General features: G+C 40.7%; 1 protein-coding gene across 1 annotated transcript in view; it reads left to right on the forward strand.

Annotated features, from left to right (window-relative positions):
* Nucleotides 1–21,134, forward strand: part of LOC124619868 (odorant receptor coreceptor-like) — a 99,623-nt gene that overhangs the window by 10,554 nt on the left and 67,935 nt on the right. Inside the window, exon 2 of the mRNA XM_047146488.1 lies at nt 1,755–2,006. Within this exon, the coding sequence (XP_047002444.1) occupies nt 1,755–2,006 (252 nt within the window). The remainder of the gene's footprint in view (nt 1–1,754; nt 2,007–21,134) is intronic.

The following is a 21,134-nucleotide window of genomic DNA, read 5'->3' on the forward strand; positions in this document are numbered from 1 at the left end:
TGGCGACAAGGTTAAAGGAAGACTGAGAAATATCTGTGGTTGCACTGGGATTCTAGCAAGTACCCTCTCAGTCCCCAGGCATGTACTTATAGATACGTGACGCAGTATCACTCCTTCTTGCTGTAATTTGTGCACCACCAACTTCCTCACATATTGCCTGCAAGTTCCGTCATCTTTCTTTCTTCCTTGTCATCAGTACATTTAGTGACGTTAACTTGCTGGCCTGTAAAGCATATTCTCTCGATTACTTCGCGAGCTCGCACTGCTGGATAACAGCGTGCACTACTTTGAACTGGAACGTGAGTATATCCAGTATCAAATACTACTGGCCATTAAAATCGCTACAGAAGAAGAAATGCAGATGATAAACGGGTATTCATTGGACAAATATATTATACTAGAACAAACATGCGATTACATTTTCACGCAAATTGGGTGCATAGATCCAGGGAATTCAGTACCCAGAACAACCACCTCTGGCCGTAATAACGGCCTTGATACGACTGGGCATTGAGTCAAACAGAGCTCGGATGGCGTGTACAGGTATAACTGCACATGCAGATTCAACACGATACCACAGTTCATCAAGAGCAGTGACTGGCGTATTGTGACGAGCCAGTTGCTCGGCCACCATTGACCAGACGTTTCCAGTTGGTGAGAGATCTGGAGAATGTGCTGGCCAGGGCAGCACTCACACATTTTCTGTATCCACAAAGGCCCCTACAGGACCTGCAACATGCAGTCGTGCATAATCCTGCTGATATGTAGGGTTTCGCAGGGATCGAATGAAGGGTAGAGCCACGGGTAGTAACAAATCTGAAATGTAACGTCCGCTGTTCAAAGTGCCGTCAGTGCGAACAAGAGGTGACCGAGTCGTGTAACCTATGGCAACCCATACCATCACGCCGGGTGATACGCCAGTATGGCGAAGACGAATACACGCTTCCAATGTGCGTTCACCGTGATGTCGCCAAACACGGACGCGACCATCATGATGCTGCAAACAGAACCTCCATTTATCCGAAAAAATGACGTTTTGCCATTCGTGGACCCAGGTTCGTCATTGAGTACACCATCGCAGGCGCTCCTGTCTGTGATGCAGCGTCAAGGGTAACCGCAGTGATGGTCTCCGAGATGATAGTCCATGCTGCTGCAAACGTCGTCGAACTCTTCGTGCAGATGGTTATTGTCTTGCAAACGTCCCTATCTGTTGACTCAGGGATCGAGACGTGGCTGCACGATCCGTTACATCCATGCGGATAAGATGCCTGTCATCTCGACCGCTAGTCATACGAGACCGTTGGAATCCAGCACGGCGTTCCGTATTACCCTCCTGAACCCACCGATTCCATATTCTTCTAACAGTCATTGGATCTCGACCAACGCGAGCAGCAATGTTGCGATACGATAAACCGCAATCGCGATAGGCTGCAATCCGGCCTTTATCAAAGTAGGAATCGTGATAGTACGCATTTCTCCTCCTTACACGAGGCATCACAACAACGTTTCACCAGGCAACGCCGGTCAACTGCTGTCTGTGTATGAGAAATCGATTGGAAACTTTACAATTGTCAGCACCTTGTGTGAATGCTCTGAAAAGCTAATCATTTGAATATCACAGCATCTTCTTCCTGTCGGCTAAATTTCACGTCTGTAGCGCGTTATCTTCGTGGTGTAGCAATTTTAATGGTTGGTAGTGTAGGACTGTGTCTACGCTTCGCTTTTTTTCAACTGTGCTCTATGTTTGGCAGCAGATGTGGGACACGACAAAGGAGGTGGAAGCGCTTCTGGGACCTTGCGCCGTAGTCATGCGCGGAATCGGGCTGTGGCAACCGCCCGGAGGCCAGCCAGCGGGCGCCAAGTTTCTGATCACGGCCGTGCTGTTACTCCAGCATCTCGCCTTCCTCGTCGGGAGCCTCGTGGAAATCGGCATCGACCCGCCGCCTCTGGACGTCATCTTAGAGGCGATCGTCACTATCGCCTGCAGCTTCACCTGGGGAGTCAGAGTGAGCGACATTCTTTGTTTTATATGTCTGTAACACCGTCGTCTGTCTTCTCAGTGATTCGATAGGGTCTGCCAAATTTGTTTAGGACTCCTCAGGATCACGGTGATAGGGTTGGAGTAAACAAGAAGTTGATAATATTTCTCACTATGTAATAAAGCAAATTAGAGAGTACCCCGTGTCTCGATTTTAGGGCCTGAGAAAGCTTGACATTTATATTTATTTATTTATTTATTTATTGCTTATTTAACCTGACCAGGTTAGGGCCTAAGGCCCTCTCTTACAGCTCACTAGGACCAACACGTACAAAAAAAGCAACAATCACAATAACATTATTTTTTGCATGATTAATATGAATAATGATCAGCAATAATAATAATAATAATAATAATAATAATAACACTAATAATGATGATACAGTAATGGCGGAATTAAGAATGAAATTAATTCATTTTTTCATAAGAAACTCAATTATAACTACTTCCTTTCTTAATAAAATGTGGTAATTTGAAAGAATAATAATAATAGCTCTAATAACAATAACAATAAGTTAATAAAGGAGTAAAGATTGACATCGACTAATTTAGAACTTTTGAAGCCTTGTTTTTATTAGAAGAAGTGGAAGGGGTAATAAAGGGGAGGGGATTGAAATGAAAGTTACAGTGGCTACTAGGAAGGGAGAGAATTCTAAAAGAGAACTCTTTAGACAAGGGGGGAGAAAAGTGGTATTGAAGGGAGCATCGACAAGAGTGAGCTGCCAGAAGAAGATAGCTATTTTGATAGAAAGCAGGCTATTAGCTGCGTTTTGAAGTTTGAAAGAATTTTAATATGTATTTGAAGAAGATTGTTTTAAACTCGGGTTCCTAATATGTAAAATGATTTTGAGAAGATGGCAGTGGGGTTTAGTGGTACAGAGAGGATTTACTTTGTTGAGAACAGTATTTTTGCTGTATTGTCCAGATACTAGTGTGAGGGTTGGAGATAAACAGCCGTCCGGAGTGGCCGTGCGGTTTGAGGGGCCATGTCACGGATAGTGCGGCCCTCCTGTCGGAGTTTAAGTCCTCCCTCGGGCATGGGTGTGTGTGTTGATCTTAGCATAAGTTACTTTAAGTTAGTTTAAGTAGTGTGTAAGTCTAAGGACCGATGAGCTCACACATTTGAACATTTAGAAGATAAACAGGTAGGAGCGCAATGATTGAGAAGCGGATAAAGCAAACACAGGGTATGATAACTTCTGTGCTTATCATCATGTACTCATGATAACTGATGATACACAGGACTGATTTGGTAGAAATAGCGTACATTATAAATGTATCGCATATAAGCTATTCATTGCCAGCCCTAGCAGCCGTGAGCTCTCATATGAAAGTCCTTGTCGAACAGCCGGCCAATGGTGGCCGCGCGGTTCTAGGCGCTTCAGTCTGGAACCGCGCGACCGCTACGGTCGCAGGTACGAAACCTGCCTCGGGCATGGATGTGCGTGATGTCCTTAGGTTTAAGTATTTCTACATTCTAGGGGACTGACGGCCTGAGATTTTAAGTCCCATAGTGCTCAGAGCCATTTGAACCATTTTTTGAACCTTGTCGGACAGGACCTCCATAACCAAAGGTGGTCAGTATTAGTGATTTTACGAGTTTCTTTTTAAGCTAGAGAGTAAATGATTTTTTATATTCCTTTGATGAATGAAATAATACTGACATATTACTGGCTGCAGTTGCGTGTTCAGTCCAATCTAGGGGGTAGTACAAAATTATTCCCAAACTCTTTGCAGGAAAAGAAAGGTGAGTTCAGATTTGTTCAGCATTAGGGGTGGAAGAGATACTCTCCTGAGAGTGACTAAGATTTCTTGTGCTTTAGATGTGTTACGTCTCTATGACCCATGCCTGTTCTGACAAAGCAACTAAATGAGCATTTACGTTCTGAATAGCTGTGCACAGATATCTTGGGCTTGCTTTTACGTATACCTGAAGGTCGTCAGCGTGTAAGCGCTATTTGGAATGGAAGATAATAGTCGACTCAACACTATCATACAGTGAGAAAAGTAACGGTCCTAATACTGATCCTTGTGGGACCCCTGATGCTACATTACACCATTATGACCACCTCGTTCCGATCATTACACACATCGGTATGTAAGCTAGGAGTGGAACCATTGCACGGCACTTGAAGAAAATTTTTTCACTCTTGAATTTAACAAGTAGAATATCACAGTGGACTGTGTCGAATGCTTAACTGAAATCCAAAAATCACATAATAGTTGCCTCATGTTTCTCCACAGCTTGTCTCTGTTCGGCAGCCACTTTTAGAAGAACAGTCGTCGTTCTGCGATTTTTCCGGAAAAAGATTGGTATTCATGTATGTTATTTGATGTTGAGTACTTGTAAATCTGATCGTGAACAATGTATTCTAACAGCTTAGATAATTCTGGTATAATGCAAATGGGAATGGACCCGTATTCAGAAGGGTAGAGGCTTCATGAATTCCTTTTTCCAGGCCACTTGGAAGATGTTAGAGGTCAGAGAATGGTTAAAATATACCCGTTGTTATGGGCAGAATGGATCGATGAGCAGATTTACCGTTTGCATTACAATATCATCGTGTCCTGCAGCTGCCGAACGAAATCGTGGAACTTACTTCCTGACTGTGTTGACGCTTACCTCACGCAGACAAAATTTTTCCGTGTGTACCGAACACAGCTACTTCAAGGGAATTGATAGGTTGCGTCCTTGCGAACACATCAAGTACAGATGTAGACGTGGCGAAAAACTCATTTAGATTCTTAATAGGAACTAGAGGTCCAGCTGCAGATTGAGGCTTGCTTACTCCTAGCCTTCGTAAATTTTTCCACAGGACGAATCTTACTTTAGTTTTCAGTTTATAATTCGGTTGCGTAGTCGCTTGTGGGCGAAATGATTCTCGGCAGTCTGGCGCGCAGCTTCTCTGATACTCATCAGGTGCTTCAGTTGATCGGATAGCCACAGTGCTGGATTTCCCCTGACTCTCACACTTTTTTTCGGAGCGTGTTGATTGTAGAAATTATTGAGTCTCTCAGTAAATTTATGTACTTCACAATTTATGTCGAAGTTATTTCCTGTCATTCCGGGCCAAGAGATATAGACGTCAGTTGCAAACTCAGACGTATTCAAGCTCTTTAAAACTCTAAACGTGGCCACTTGTGATTTTTTCTATGGACACTACAGAGAATAAGTCATGAATATTTCATCATGAGCGGATAAGACTGATACAGAAATTTGATCAGTGCAAATTACTCGGTATGGAGACTTTGTTGCAAAAATATCGATACAGATATGTCTGCTGTATGATGAGTTGGCCCAAGTGGAAGCATTGTACGATTTGCAAAAGGAAGTATACGCTTGAATTCTGAAACTGAGAAACGGTTGTTTATAAAGTTTATGATCACATGTCCTGCTACAGCCATGTGTTCACGCCAAGATTCAAAATAAGCGATTGCGGATTAAAAGCGAGGGAGCTATGCAGCTGTTGGTGGTTTGTATATTACTTAAATACATTTTCTGTTGAGAGGTTTGATTTCAATGAACATGTATTCGGGTTTTTTTCCTCGTTTTTGGACCTGAGCGCGATATTGGGGAGTAAGTTTGGACGTATTATGCAGCCATACCACCACCTCTTCTCATGTCTTAGAAGAACATAGTCATCAAGGCCCACAGAACTGGAAGAGATACTTGGCGTCAGCAAAGTCTCCACAGGAAATACGGTATGAAAGCTGAGGTCCTGATCTCAGTCAAGCAGGGAGGTAAAGACTGCACGTTTGCATACGCGACTTGTAGCGTAAAGCCATCTCGAATCGTTTCCACTACAACGCTGCAAGGAGGGACAACGGCTGCTGTGGACTCCGCCAGCACCTGGCGACATGTGAGATGGATGGGAGGCATTGGGAGCGGTTCAAACGCCACTAAGTGTCTGGAGAAGGTGAAGAGCTCGGGGTCTGAAACATTTCCGAGGCACAAAGCATAGTGGTCGCAATATTATATAGGCGTGTGACGAGGGCCTCCCGTCGGGTAGACCTCTCGCCTGGTGCAATTCTTTCGATTTGACGCCACTTCGGCGACTTGCGCATCGATGGGGATGAAATAATGATGATTAGGACAACAAAACACCCAGTCCCTGCGCGGAGTAAATCTCCGACTCAGCCGGGAATCGAAACCGGGATCTTATGATTGACAGTCTGTCGCGCTGACCACTCAGCTACCGGGGGCGGACAATGATTACGAAGGAGTGGGGAGCAGAGAGTATTCGCTGTGACAGAATGTGGCTGGGAATGGTGATCTGCATCAAATGTTGAAAAGTAATTAGTGCGCTATACAGTTAGGGAGGGAGGAGAGAAGCGGATCATTTAGAAGGCCGATGTGTCAGCAGAGAGTAATAGATTTAGTAAGTACAAAATTAAGGGAGAAAGTTAATAATTAAATAAGAAATCACTAAAATAACGCTAGTTGTCATTTTGTCCATGGTAGTTTAATCCCAGCAGGTCAGCTGATATTCTAACCAGGAGAAGAGCTATAATTACAGTGCTGCTGTTGCATAGAAAATAGGGAATTTACAAGCAAACAGTGTTAACTGTAAACAAAATTAGGTAATACTATAATTGAGAGACCTGTAGGGTTAATAAATGAAGGTATTAGTACAAAGATAATTGAAGAGTTACTATTAAAAGAACGAGAGGGTAACGCATAGATACAGAAACAGTCACACCGTTGATACACTTTGAAGAGAGTACACATCTTGCAAGTATCAAAAGTAAAAAATTATCAGGTGGTTAGTAGCAGTACCCTACTTTACATTCAATATTACTATTAAAGAGTAAAAAATTCTCAGGTGGTTAGTAGCAGTAACCTACTTTACTTTCAATATTACTATTAAAGAGTAAAAAATTCGCAGGTGGTTAGTAGCAGTAACCTACTTTACTTTCAATATTACTATTAAAGAGTAAAACAAACGAATTATTTGTGATTACGATGTCTTTAGCGACGGAGTCCTTGCATAAAAAGTTCTCGGTTTACTTTCCGCGTCAACTCTGGATAAAATTCCAAGCTTTCGATGACTACCTCCGTCATCTTCGTCAGGGGTAAAAATGATTGTCGTGGACCGGTAAGGCTTCCACTTTTATAGGCAGTGGAGGGCTTCTCATTGGGTGGATGACGTCACGATGAAAACGGCGCGTACGGAGGTGGCGGACTCTATGTCCACAGATTCTGTTTGCGCGCTCTATCCAGCGTTGCTTGCTCAGCCACCGCTGATTTTTTCTAGGTTTCAGGTAACGCTGATGTTCCACACAGCGATCGGCAAATGTTCTTATAGACTGGTCCACATAGTTTTTGCCACACACCGGTCCACGACAGTCAGTTTTACCCCTGACGAAGATGACGAAAGTAGTCATCGAAAGCTTGGGATTTTATCCAAATTTGACGTGGCAAAGTAAACCGAAAACTTCTTATGAAACGAATTCTTTGTTCTGACTAAGTCTACCGACGCCTCTCATTCCGGTTTCCACTATTTCCTAACTTATACAAACATCAGAGAAGCACTTGCACGATAATTTCTTAGACAAATCCAAATCTCTATTCACCCATATGGGCTTTGCCCTCTTCAGTTCCGTACGCTACAGTCTAACTCATCACCTCATGTTTTCATACACTTCTTGCCATCCTTTCACTTTTTTTAGTAAATGTTCTCCATACATTCCATTCCTCGACGATTCTGAGTCCATTTAACTTTCAGCGTTGTTCCTCAACATAGCTGATGGTTCGAATCTAATCCTTGCATTTTACCACAGTCCATGATTAACTTCCATACAACGTTTTGCACCTATCGTACATTCTCATAAAGATATTTCTCAATTTAAGCACTATGTTCGATATCAGCAGGCATGTATTAGTGAGGAATGCCCCCTTTGTCTATGATAGTCTACTACTTAGATGCTCCTAGTTTCGTCCACCTCGTGTTATTATGGTTCCAAGGTAGTATAATCTCTTCACATTGTCTACAGCAAGGTGAACCTCAGTTCTGCTATTTATTTCATCGATAATTTCATTTCTACTACTCCTCATTACTTATTACTTTCGTCTATCTTTTGTTTACTCTCAGGTTATATTCCATGCTCATTATACCGTTCAGTTTATTCAGAAGCCTCTTTAATTCCTCCACATTCTCACTGAGGACAGCAATGACAGCATAATTAAATTCCTTTGACATCAAATTTTAATCCAACTCCAAAATGTTACTTTTATTTCCGTTATTGGATCTACGATGTAGACGTTCAGTATTTGGAGAGAAAAAAATCCATATGTCTGTGTTAATCTGAGAAATTTTCTTTTGTTTTCTCTTGTTCTTGTTCTGTTGTGATAGATCGCAATAATTGCCATTCATCTTCAACTACTGAGTACGGTAGTGTTTGCGATGGGAAATGAGAGGTTGTTGACGTTTGGTATACCTGAGATGATAATCACGGATCAAGGCATCAGCTTCACGTCAGAACCAATGAAACAGCTGTGCCACCTGTTACATAGTGGAGAAATAAGAACTAATCCATTGCACGCAGAGGCTAATGGGAAGGCTCAGCATGTTTACCACATAATTGTCGATAGCCCCCATAACGACAGGGATATTTACTTACCATATGGTGTGGCTGCGTATAATTCAAAAGTGCACGACAGCAGCAGTCTCTAATTTTATATGGTGGTATAAAGAAGGAAAATGCCTTAAACATATTGACTTATTAACCAAAGTTAGGAAAAATGAGGAACCCATGCAGAACTATGCTATTACATTGAAGGATGTGTGGAAGTGAGTGCAGAAGGAGGATATTACGATACTTGTGTATCAGGATGAAATGGAATGGTGTATTGGTAAATTGCCAGCGTTTTGACATGGCCAGTGGGTGATGGTCACTAGCCTGTATATACAGAAGGGTCTGGTGAAATAAAGTTATCTTGTGATATCAATCTTTTTTTGTATTTTCATGACCTGGTTACGAATCAGAAAGTCAAAATACGGTTAGGAATTAAAATAGGTCAAGCATAAAGATAAGTAATCTATTATAAGCTGAAGACCAGATAATTATACAGGAAACAAGATAATTTACAAAGAGCAGTATAAGATAGAGTAAAAACGTAGTATACTACAATTTATCAATGTCTGCAAACACGACAGAGATAATGGCTTTCAAAGGGAAAAATACTGTCAGACAGAATATAATAATAAAATACCGAATTAGAACATGTATCTCACTTCAGTTACCTATGATGTGTTATTAGTTGTAACTACGACAATGACATTTAGAAGAAGGTCAATCAATTTCAGGCTATCTGCTAGACAATTGGAAGAGCTTTGGGAATAAAAACAAAAATGGAAACACAAGCGAAATTCCAAAATGTTTTCTTTGTACCTACTCTTGCACACGGTTCTCAATCATGGACAATAGTAAGAAAAAGAAAAGTCACATACACATGCAGCACAGATGAATTCCATTAGATATGTCGGGGTCTGTAATAAAAAGAATAAAAAAGGAATGAAACGAAGGGATCAGATTAAAAAATCCTTCAGTTAACGATAAGTTGGAAGAGAATAGAATGAACTAAATGTGTCATTTTGATGATATGATAGAAAATAGGTTGCAAAAAAATCACGAATTATCAGCCAACTGGAAAGAGAGAACTAGGTATTCCTTGTGAGAAGTGGATGAATGATGGAGTCCAAAACAGGTGGCTATAACGGCTAATCTTTGGAAGGAGATAATGACGATGGTGATTATGATATTACAGGATACACAAGTAGTGGAATTGACTTCACAGGTCAACGTGGAGAACCATTGTCCAAGTGGTGGAGATTAGATCTTTCAAATGCGCTCCACACGTCTTACTGCAGGTGCCAGCATTGCTGTCTGGGCAGAAGACATGGGGCCAAAGATGGAGAATGGATACAGAACCTAGCGTATAGGCTGTGAGCAAAATGCCCTACATACTAATATCTCGCAAAAGGATAGGTAGGATACTGTGTGTATTTTGAGAGTTATTATTGAATGTGATTAATTATAGACGGATCAAGGGAGCCATGGGAAGCGTTGTAAAGGGCTTTTGTTCGTGTTTTACTCGAGATACAATTTTTTGACACCGGGGGCATTTATTTCATCCACTTGAATGAATTTTGCAGCAGTAAGAATTGTGGGAAGTTGTCTGATGGGCACAGCATTGAGAAGGAGCTGGATCGTCTACAGTGTGTGTTCAAAGACAATGGATATTGACGTCCCACAAGATCAAGAGGAGAAGTAGCGGTTGCAGTTCAGGGCGTTGCTCCCATATGACGGAAATATTTCGTCAACCTTATCCATAGTCTTCAGGAAACATAATGTCAAGGCAATCTTCAGCCCACCTAGAAAGACTTGTGCTTTTCTCGGTTCGGCAAACGATGACCTGGAACTGTGGAGGGCTGGAATTTACAGAACATGTTGCGAGTATGGCGAAGCCTACATTGGTCAAACAACGCCCAAACAGAGTTGAACACGATCGACACACTCGCCATTCGCAGGCCAGTAAGTTAGCCATATTCATGCATTGTGTCTCCCTGTTCTGTGACAAAAATCATCGCCTACTAGACCCTTCTGAGATTCAGTTATTAAGGAATCGGTGGAAATACGTTTGGCGGAGATTTCTGACCAAATTATATGTTAGACAATTTTTCAGGTGCTTAAAAGTTTATCAGAAGATTTCCAAGAGTAGTTTAAGAGATTCATGATTTCTAGGTAATCAACTAAAAGTTGATAACAGAAGATTTTAATGTAGCGGTAGGGCAAGAAGCAATAGCTCTGTAATGGGAAACTGTCGGCGACATACCAGACATGAGGAAGTTTATACCATAGTTGAACTTACTGAAAAGATTAGATTGTTCTCATTAGCCTCCTCCCAAGTACAGTAAAAAAGGAAATGGAGCTGACAAGTGCAAATGGAACTGTTTAGTAACCGTTATTTTTCATGAAACCAAAAATAAAGTTTACAGGATAGAGTGCCTCTAAACTGGTTTAGAATTTCATGTAATCGTAGACTAATAAGATACACAACGGAAACGTATGAAAGGCAAAAACAAATATTTCTTCAAATAGGGAAATCAGAAATGTAGATCATGAAAAGTTGTTTATGATTATTGAGGTGTACTAGATTAAATTAGTCAATAATTTCCAGCTTTTGTCAAAAACAAAGGAGCACTTACTTTAGTTAACATTGATTAGGTGATGTGTGATGGTGACTGGTGAAATTTATTCACAGGCAACAGGAGTGATTGAATAATTTATCCCTTTCAATGCGTATTTCTTTTACTACTTGCAGGAGAGGTCCATATGCTGTAGCTTTCCTGACAGTGACCACACTGTGGAAGGGAAAAGTTAACCCCTCCCTACTACCATTACATAACACAGTAATAGGGTATCTTTCTCATTTAAAAGCAAAACTAAGTAGTATATTATGAAATCAGACATTTAATGAAACAATTAAAAGAAGTACACACACTAACGCATGCACACTCTTTATACACAAGTACTCTAGATACATCAGATTGTTCTACTGCAGCTACTCATTTTTTACTTTCTTTTTAATTACTTTATGAAAGGTCTAACAAGGTGGAGAGGAGGTAATATGTTGCAGTGATGAGTAATATTGGAACAAGCTAACCTGATGGCAAGGTACTCACATGTTTAATGGAAATGGATAGGAAACTGCTACGCATCTCAACCAAGTATAGACAAACCGTCAAGATTCTTCCCTAGCCTAACCAAATGGGAGGCATTCCTTATAGAGTGTATCTGGGAAGTAGGGACAAATATTAAAGTACTATAGACATAAAAAAATTATTGAAATTTTGTTACAACCATTACGTAACTTCTCCCATTTACCTATGAAAAATTATGTCGTCCATATGACCACGCAAGGCCGTGCAGTGAAGAGCAGTGTGTTCATTGAAGTTGTGGATGACGCGTTCACAAACATCTTTTGATACGCCGTTAATAAAAGTTTTAATTTCACTCTTCAATTGAGGTGTTGTTGATGGTTTGTTCACATACACTTCTGATTTCACGGATACTTTTCATTCAGCAGAGTAATCGTTTTACGGGATGTGTGACATGTCGCACCACCTTGTTGAAACCAAATATCCTAATTTTCTTTAGTAAGAGGGAAAACCAGTCAGAAAGCATGATTCGATAAGGGTCGCCGTTCACAGTGACGGCAGTTCCCACAACATTAAAAAAAATACGAGCCGATCACTCCTCCTGCCCACTCCACACAGTAGCGCGTTGAGGATGAATTTCGTCTTTCAGTGTCGGATTTCCGTTAGCGCAAATTCTGCATATCTGCTTACTGGCGTACCCACTGAAGTGGGAGTGCGGCTCATCTGAGGAAATTACTATTTTTGTGAAGTTCTCGTTCGCCGCTTGTCGAGCCAAGACCAAGTGCGCAAATCGACGTATATTTCCATTATCTGCAGGCTTCAACTTTTGGGTTAGCTGAATCTTGTACGCATTACTTTCCAATCTTTTGAAAGGATTTCATGTAGTGAATTGTCTCGCGCGACAGGAATGTTTTCTTGTGTTCGAATACAATGCGGTCGTCCTGTTTTCTTAACGTTTGAAACACAACCCATGGTCTCAAACTTCCCGATCACCTTCCGAACAGATGATTCTGTTGGAGCAGCATTACGTCCGAGTGTCACACGCAATTCACGAACGGCTGCCGTGGGACTTTCACTGTTTTTGTGAAAACTTTTTATGTCTTACATACATTGCTCAGCTATCATCTGCTCTACGACGAAAATGATGCTCACCACACAAAAGCTATCAGGCTACTAATGGGAAGGGTCGCAGATAATAAACATGAAAAAGCCATTGCTGTCAACCATCACACGACAAAACGGCGCCAAATTCAAATTCTTCCTTACTTCCTGGACACTCGTTAGTTTGCAGTATGTGATCATATAGTGCCGATGATAGCGGGGTATATTGTGTTCTTTAGTTACTCCTGGGACTGTAGAGTATCCTTCCACCTAACGGCCAAAATTGATGCCCACTTTACCGCCAAGTCTTTCAAGAGAGCAAAATTTGGATTTAGTTAAATGCACTAACGATGTCGCAGTTCATTAAAAGAGAAGGTTATCTGGTAGAGACCACATTTCATCATGACAGTTGGTAGCACAATATCTGAGAACAGAGAAAATCTTAGCACCCATTTATTTTGAAGTTTGTACCACGAGACAACAAAGGACTTGGAAGAGCAGTTGAACGAAATGGACAGTGCCTTGAAAGGAGGGTATAAGATGAACATCAACAAAAGCAAAACGAGAATAATGGAATGTAGTCGAATTAAGTACGGTGATGCTGAGGGAATTAGATTAGGAACTGAGACACTTAAAGTAGTAAAGGAGTTTTGCTATTTGGGGAACAAAATAACTGATGATGGTCGTAGTAGAGAGGATATAAAATGTAGACTCAAAATGGCAAGGAAATCGTTTCTGAAAAAGAGAAATTTGTTCACATCGAGTATAGTTTTAAGTGCCAGTAAGTCTTTTCTGAAAGTATTTGTATGGAGTGTAGCCATGTATGGAAGTAAAACGTGGACGATAAATAGTTTAGACAAGAAGAGAATAGAAGCATTCGAAATGTGGTGTTACAGAAGAATGCTGAAGGTTAGATGGGTAGATCACATAACTAATGAGGAGGTATTGAAGAGAATTGAGGAGAAGAGGAGCTTGTAGCACAACTTGACTAGAAGAATGGATCGGTTGGTAGTACATGTTCTGAGACACCGAGGGATCACCAATTTAGTATTGGAGGGCAGCGTGGAGAGTAAAAATCGTAGAGGGAAACCTTCAGAGGAATACACTAAGCAGATTCAGAAGGATGTAGGCTGCAGTAGGCACTGGGAGATGTAGAAGCTTGCACAGGATAGAGTAGCATGGAGAGCTGCATCAAACCAGTCTCAGGACTGAAGACCACAACAACAACCACGAGAGAGATGCCCTAGAAGTATACATGTTTACTAAAGAAAATCTAGACTTACAGTAGTAAGTACATAGAACTCCTACATTCTCATTCATATGTAGTTGAAAATCACTTACAGCCGGAACCAGCTGATGGTGGTGTAAACAAATAGTGAATACAAGATACATGGTGGAAAGTGGACGGATCCTTCAATAAATATGTGGCTCTGGAGCCAAAAGCGAAACTAAAACTTATTTACAAAATATCTGTGAAGTATGATGACAACTCAGACAATGCTGTCGCTGTTCTGCTCAACAAGAAAAGAAACAGGAAGGACACAAAAGATACATCTACCAGCTTCCTCTTTGCTATGAACAAGATGAGTCCCAAAATTACGCCCACCTGCATGGAAAATTATTATTAACACAAAACAAATAATTACAACACGTTTTAAATTGTATGAAAAGTGCAATATTTTCTCCTACCTACATACAAATTCATTACCCCACACAAATAGTTCTGAAATTAGTGATTGTGAATACTAAGTTGTTGATTTTGGGGGGGGGGGGAGAAGGGGGGAACCATACAGTGAGGTCATCGGTCCCATCTGATTAGGGAAGAATGGCGAATGAAGTTGGCTATAGTCTTCAAAAGGAACCATTCTGCCATTGCCTGAAGTGATTTCAGAAAACCATGGAAAACCTAAATCAGGATTGTTGGACTTAGGATTGAACTGTCGTACTCCTGAATGCGAGTCCAGTTTGCTAACCACTGCTCCAACTCGTTCAGTATGAACACTTGATAGCTGTGACACTACCAGTTAAATCTCTGACGAAAAATTTGGCCCGTATCCAATAGATAATACTTAAAAAGTGAACGATTTTCGTTATAAATATTACAAGTACTTTCTTAGTTACATAAAATTTATAGCCATAATTTTTCGGACGTATCTGTATGTGATTAGGAATCTGTATGAAGTTATGAGAAAGTCTTTTATTGATTTTACTCCAATTTAAAAATGTGTATTATTATTTCCTGTATTTAGTGTGTGAAATTTCTCATCGAATTTTAAACATTTTTATAAAATTGTAAAGGAGACATCTTAAATTTCAGTTTTATTTCTATGTATTTTCACCCGGTCATATCTGAAACAGAATGGTATTATGCCTATCTGGTAATAATGTAACAATCTATTTAATTTTTATTTTTCTAAAAAACAACATTAACAAGCAAATAAAGTTAATTATCTTTTATTTCTATGTAACATTTACTTTACTGTTGCAAACTGTTATGCCCAGGATCTAGCAAGATTCGAGAATGACTCAAACACCCAGAGAGGCTGGCCGTTTGTCCAGAGGTAGTCCACAGAACTTAGCCATGTGTGAACATGAGGGCAACAACAACAGGTCAATAGACAACAAAGACTGCATGGCACAATAACATAGTTCAAACGAGTAATCCAAAGATGAAAACCTAACACATGGCGAAGTCTGAGACCAGCGCCATACAATGCGAATAATTTGATGATACAGTCAATACACAACTGAAGGCAACCCATTGCACAGCTAGATATATAATGTGGCAACAGGCTCTAATTGGCGGGCAAGTTGGACGAGAGCCTGCAGCGCGGCAAGGTCAGAGATGCAGCGGCGATACTAGTACTCGCCGGTGTAGCAGTGCCATCGCTGAATTCGCCATATAATACTCGGGACACATTGCGATACCACCCATGCAACACCCCAGTGCCACAAGGCGGCCGAGATGTCAGGTCTTTCCAATCATTTTCACGACTGCTCTCATGCCTATAGCTATGTAGATCACACGGACAAGAAAGCATTGTCATCCATGTCATCCAGATATGAGTTTTAAAAATTCAAGTTCGTAGCTCATCTAATAAAAATTTGTTAAACAACATGAGATTCCTAACTACAGGGTGATTCAAAAAGAATACCACAACTTTAGGAATTTAAAACTCTGCAACGACAAAAGGCAGAGCTAAGCACTATCTGTCGGCGAATTAAGGGAGCTATAAAGTTTCATTTAGTTGTACATTTGTTCGCTTGAGGCGCTGTTGACTAGGCGTCAGCGTCAGTTGATGCTAAGATGGCGACCGCTCAACAGAAAGCTTTTTGTGTTATTGAGTACAGCAGAAGTGAATCGAACAAGAAGCACAACAATTCATATTTCAGCAGAATGGAGCGCCACCACATTGGCACTTATCTGTCCATAACTACCTGAACGTCAACTACCCGAGGCGATGGATCGGCCGCCAGGCAGCCCGTGACAGAGCACTTCATCACTGGCCTCCAAGAAGCCCTGATCTTACCCCCTGCGATTTTTTCTTATGGGGGTATGTTAAGGATATGGTGTTTCGGCCACCTCTCCCAGCCACCATTGATGATTTGAAACGAGAAATAACAGCAGCTATCCAAACTGTTACGCCTGATATGCTACAGAGAGTGTGGAACGAGTTGGAGTATCGGGTTGATATTGCTCGAGTGTCTGGAGGGGGCCATATTGAACATCTCTGAACTTGTTTTTGAGTGAAAAAAAACCTTTTTAAATACTCTTTGTAATGATGTATAACAGAAGGTTATATTATGTTTCTTTCATTAAATACACATTTTTAAAATTGTGGTATTCTTTTTGAATCACCCTGTACACAAAGGATTTGAAACACACTGGAAGACAACACAGTACAGTACCGCATTTGCTTGTCATCATCAGCATTATAGAATATGGCAACGATTGTGAATTACTGTTTTACTTAGACTTTATAGATCTAGTGAAAGATTTGTTTTAAATTTAAATGAACACAAAATTACGACCCTTTGAAAAAGAAAGCTTTCTTTTAATCGCTGGTAATACAGAAGAGTATGTTTGTAACAGTACTAGAACATCTATTAAACTTCATCAGGATAGAGGAAAAGTCAAAACTGATATGGATGCCAGGAAATGCAAATCCATAAGAGGAAAAATAATTGTCTGTAGTTACAGAATGAGTATTCATGTCTTTAAGAGAAATATATGGATATAAGCTGAACCTAAATCATCATAGGTTTAATGAAGACATATCGCTATTTGCCTCTTGTTCTGATAACTATCAACTGAAATAACTATGTCATGGAGCAGCTTTGCACTGAAATATGAAAGACGGTTTTGATGAGACTTAAAGTGCGGGTAGTCCTATTACTGGGGAATGAGTGTGTGTGAGCAGATGCAGGAATCCTGCATCGCCATTCCAAGCAATGTCCTAGTGGAGGTGGTTGGCCACTGAGAGACTGAATTGCTATGAAGAGCGATGTATGTATTGGTGTTGTATGAGTGACTGTGATTAGTGCTTATACAGTGGAACGTTGGGTTTATGTTGTTATGAACGAAGGGAAACGAGAGGTTGCAACCCAATGCTGGTACATAGCGTACTCCTCCCAAACAGCACTAAATCGGCCTCAGAGCTTAATGTCCCCCATCCGACAAACAGACCCCCATCAACATTGTCACTGGCTCACTTCATGAAACACAATGGAGAGAATCCAGAATAGCGTTACAGAGACTGCTGATCATGAACTTCATTGACAATGAAAATTTCCTACAACAAGGGTTCGATCTGACGTACCTATAAGTAGAGCACAACCATACACGCTTCCCTCAACGTCGTCGGCGACGCATGTGGGTTTGAGAAGACTAACATGATGTATAAATAGAACTAAAAGCGAGTTACGCTCATTATCAATGAATTCACAGAGCCAGTCATGAATTTTTGTGTTTAAGGCATTTAATACAACAGCATCGTGGACAGCACTACAAATCAACGAACAAATATGATTTTATAACTAAACAGAGGTGACTATATTTCTGGTTGTGAGGGCATGGCTGAGCTTTCGAATTACCCCTGTAGATGTCAGAATTACCCGCATTGGATGGTGCTTTCAATAAGAATGTGTCACACAACAGATAATTAACAAATATGAGACATGTGTTGTACCTCACAAAACAAATGAAACTGAATGTTCATCTAACTATGAACAAGTGGTACACAGTGCACCCTTTCTATTACAAAACTCCCTTCTAGCATACATGATTAACAAACTATTACAGGGTCTTCTCAGACACGAGAAATGCAGGGAACAAGAAAGCTACAGCGGTCAACATGAGTCAGTACGAATCTGAGATGAGAAAAAAATGGCAAATATTCGATCATTCGGGAGAATAGGGAAAGAGTGTAAACTACGTATGAATCAAATGGTTCAAATGGCTCTGAGCACTATGGGACTTAACATCTTTGGTCATCAGTCCCCTAGAACTTAGAACTACTTAAACCTAACTATCGTAAGGACATCACACACATCCATGCCCGAGGCAGGATTCGAACCTGCGACCGCAGCAGTCGCGCGGTTCCGGACTGCGCGCCTAGAACCACGAGACCACCGCGGCCGGCACGTATGAATCATCGGAAGACAGAAGCTGTAGTGGTTGAGCAGTGATTGCTTGAAACAGTCAGCAGACTGAAAAATGACACATGCAACTTACATTCCACTGAGTCAAAATGAATCCTTATACACTCTGGAAAGCATAGAAATATGAAATGTGGCGTATCCTAAAAGCATACCTACAATATACGTTATTTTTTCTACCCTGCTCGAGCAAATTGCAAGTTCTGACCGTATACAGCAATCAAAAGCGGGAGTGTAGTGAACGCCGCGACCTGCCGCAGATTGTGACGTATTATCTCTCCATCTGATCTCCACAACAAATCCCTAAGTGAAATATTCTCTTCCACCTCTGAACCTAGGTATCCTTCAACTTGTTCCAAGCAAAAGTGTGTTATTCTTCCCTGTCTCGAACAGTGGTCAAAAGATCTCTATCAACAGTGTCTTTGTTCTCTACTCTGCAAGTCCACGCAGTTTTCGTGTGCCAATGAAGATAGCTTTGTAAAGTGCTGATAAATGATCTTTTTGTTAGCAGTACAACAATATTCCCTCTGCACAAAATTTTTAAACTCCAGGCAATCATTACACACCTGGGCTGGCAGTTCTTAAACAATGCTTACTCTCCCACTCTTCAGGCAGTTCGATGGTTTAGCCAATACGACCACCTCCTCGTGTGCATTTTATGGAATTTGGTGTCCTGACTTCCCTCCACTTCTATCTGCATAGGTTAACCACTAGGAAACCTACTTATAACATTTCAAGCCAGAACTTATTCACCTCACATAAAAAGCGGTAGGGCGTCGGCTCAGAGCGTTAAAAAGAGAGAATTTCTTTTTAGAAAGCAGCCCAGATACTTCTCAAGGAATGTTAGGATGTTTATCTCTCACCGTCTGCGTCTCCTCTCACTTTCCTGGAAGGAGACTTCAGCACAAAACAGTGCCCTGTAGAATGCTTTGTTCGATTGCTTCTGCTTGAAACGCTCTCTGAGTGAAGGTGTAACATTAACTACTTATGTGAACGTAGCACTGCATCCCAACAACCACATCACGCAGAATGCGTAGGAGTATGCAAAACCTGCAGGAAGGCGGCTGGCAGGCGCCAGCCCAGACAAAAGTTGGGACAGTGTCTCGTAGCTGCTATTAGCAAACGGCTTGCCTTGCGCTTTGCTCTGAAGAGGTAGGCCACAAGCACATCACGTGGAGGGGTGAAAAACTGCTATCAGGAAGAAAAAGAAGAAGTAATTAGTATAAAGGAAGATGGTTTACTCATGGTAATCACTGATGCTAATGATTACAATTGTTAACAATTTTATTGACTTACAGGAATCAACTTCCAATAGTAATGATTATAAACCAGATTACGACTAGTACATGAAATACCTAAGGCTGGCAATGGACTACCACGTATCACCATCTGTCTGAAAAGGAGAGAGTGTATTACAAGTTTTACAATGGTGTAAGAACGCTTCATGCCAAAAACATTCAAAATTGGAGGAGTTCTCAGAGAATTATGACGAAATGGATGGTGAGTATTGGTAGCAAACACAGGAAAGGTTACAGATGCATCAGGGAACAGACTAGTTTGGAAGCTGGAATTGTCACTGAAATGAAAATGAAACACAGACAGGATGGTCAAGTAGAAAAACGAGACAGAACTTCTTTCGTTGATTCAAAAAGTTAAGATAAGGCTAAAATGTTGAATTAAGGGAAGATGATGATGATATATTATTAGGAAACATGGAGGAGCATGTCTCAAAACGGAGGGAAATCTGAGGCAGAGGTACTTACTCTACAGTAGCTGTCAACTGACTAATAACAATACTTATTGTGTGTTCAAAGAGCAGTCCAGCTACTCCTCATGGAATGCAAAAATGTTTATCACTCACAAACCACCCCTCATCCAGCGGTGCAGCCCGTTATTTCTTCTGCCATACAGCCTATGCTTTTAATTCTTATGCTGATGAAGCTCATGCGGATATTACTTGCAACCTGGCAGCTATCCATAAACCATCTTTCTATATCCTTGTTGTTGCAAACGTTTACCACCTTAACATCGATGACAGGATTTTTTGGACTATAAAGCATTCAATAATGTAAAGCAATGCAAGACATACAAAATTCTGAGTAAAATAGGAGGAACCTATGGAGAACAACGTATATTGTGCAATACATAAAAGCTGAATGAGGGAAGAATTACAGACATCCTCATATTAAAAAGACCATAGCCAAGGATGCAATATTTGTCCTCTATCCCCTAACATCTACATCAAACAAGAAATGAAACAAATGAAAGAACAGTTCAGAATGATGTTAAAATTCACAGTGCTAGTGGTACTGCAATTTTCTGTGGAAAAAGGTAAATTGCGAGGACCTGTTCAAAGGAATGGTAGATACAGTTTGGGCTTTACTGCTGAGCTTAAAGAAAAGGTTGTGGTATTTCAAGTAAATATCGTCGAAAATTATTGAAATTATGAATGAAAACACGTTTATCTATGTTTTCCCAAAAATATCAAAAAGTCACATATGAAAAAAAATACTCATTTTTCACTCATTCTACAACAAAAAATGGACAAGAATTTATCATCAAATGGACAGCAAAAAAAGGACTCAAAAAAATTACTGTCATACAGACAACAAAGAATGAACAACACAAAATAATGAGCATCAAATGGACAACAAAGGACAGAGAACAAAAGGTCC

Source organism: Schistocerca americana, chromosome 6 (genome assembly GCF_021461395.2).
Source record: "Schistocerca americana isolate TAMUIC-IGC-003095 chromosome 6, iqSchAmer2.1, whole genome shotgun sequence".
NCBI classification, from domain to species: Eukaryota; Metazoa; Arthropoda; class Insecta; order Orthoptera; family Acrididae; genus Schistocerca; species Schistocerca americana.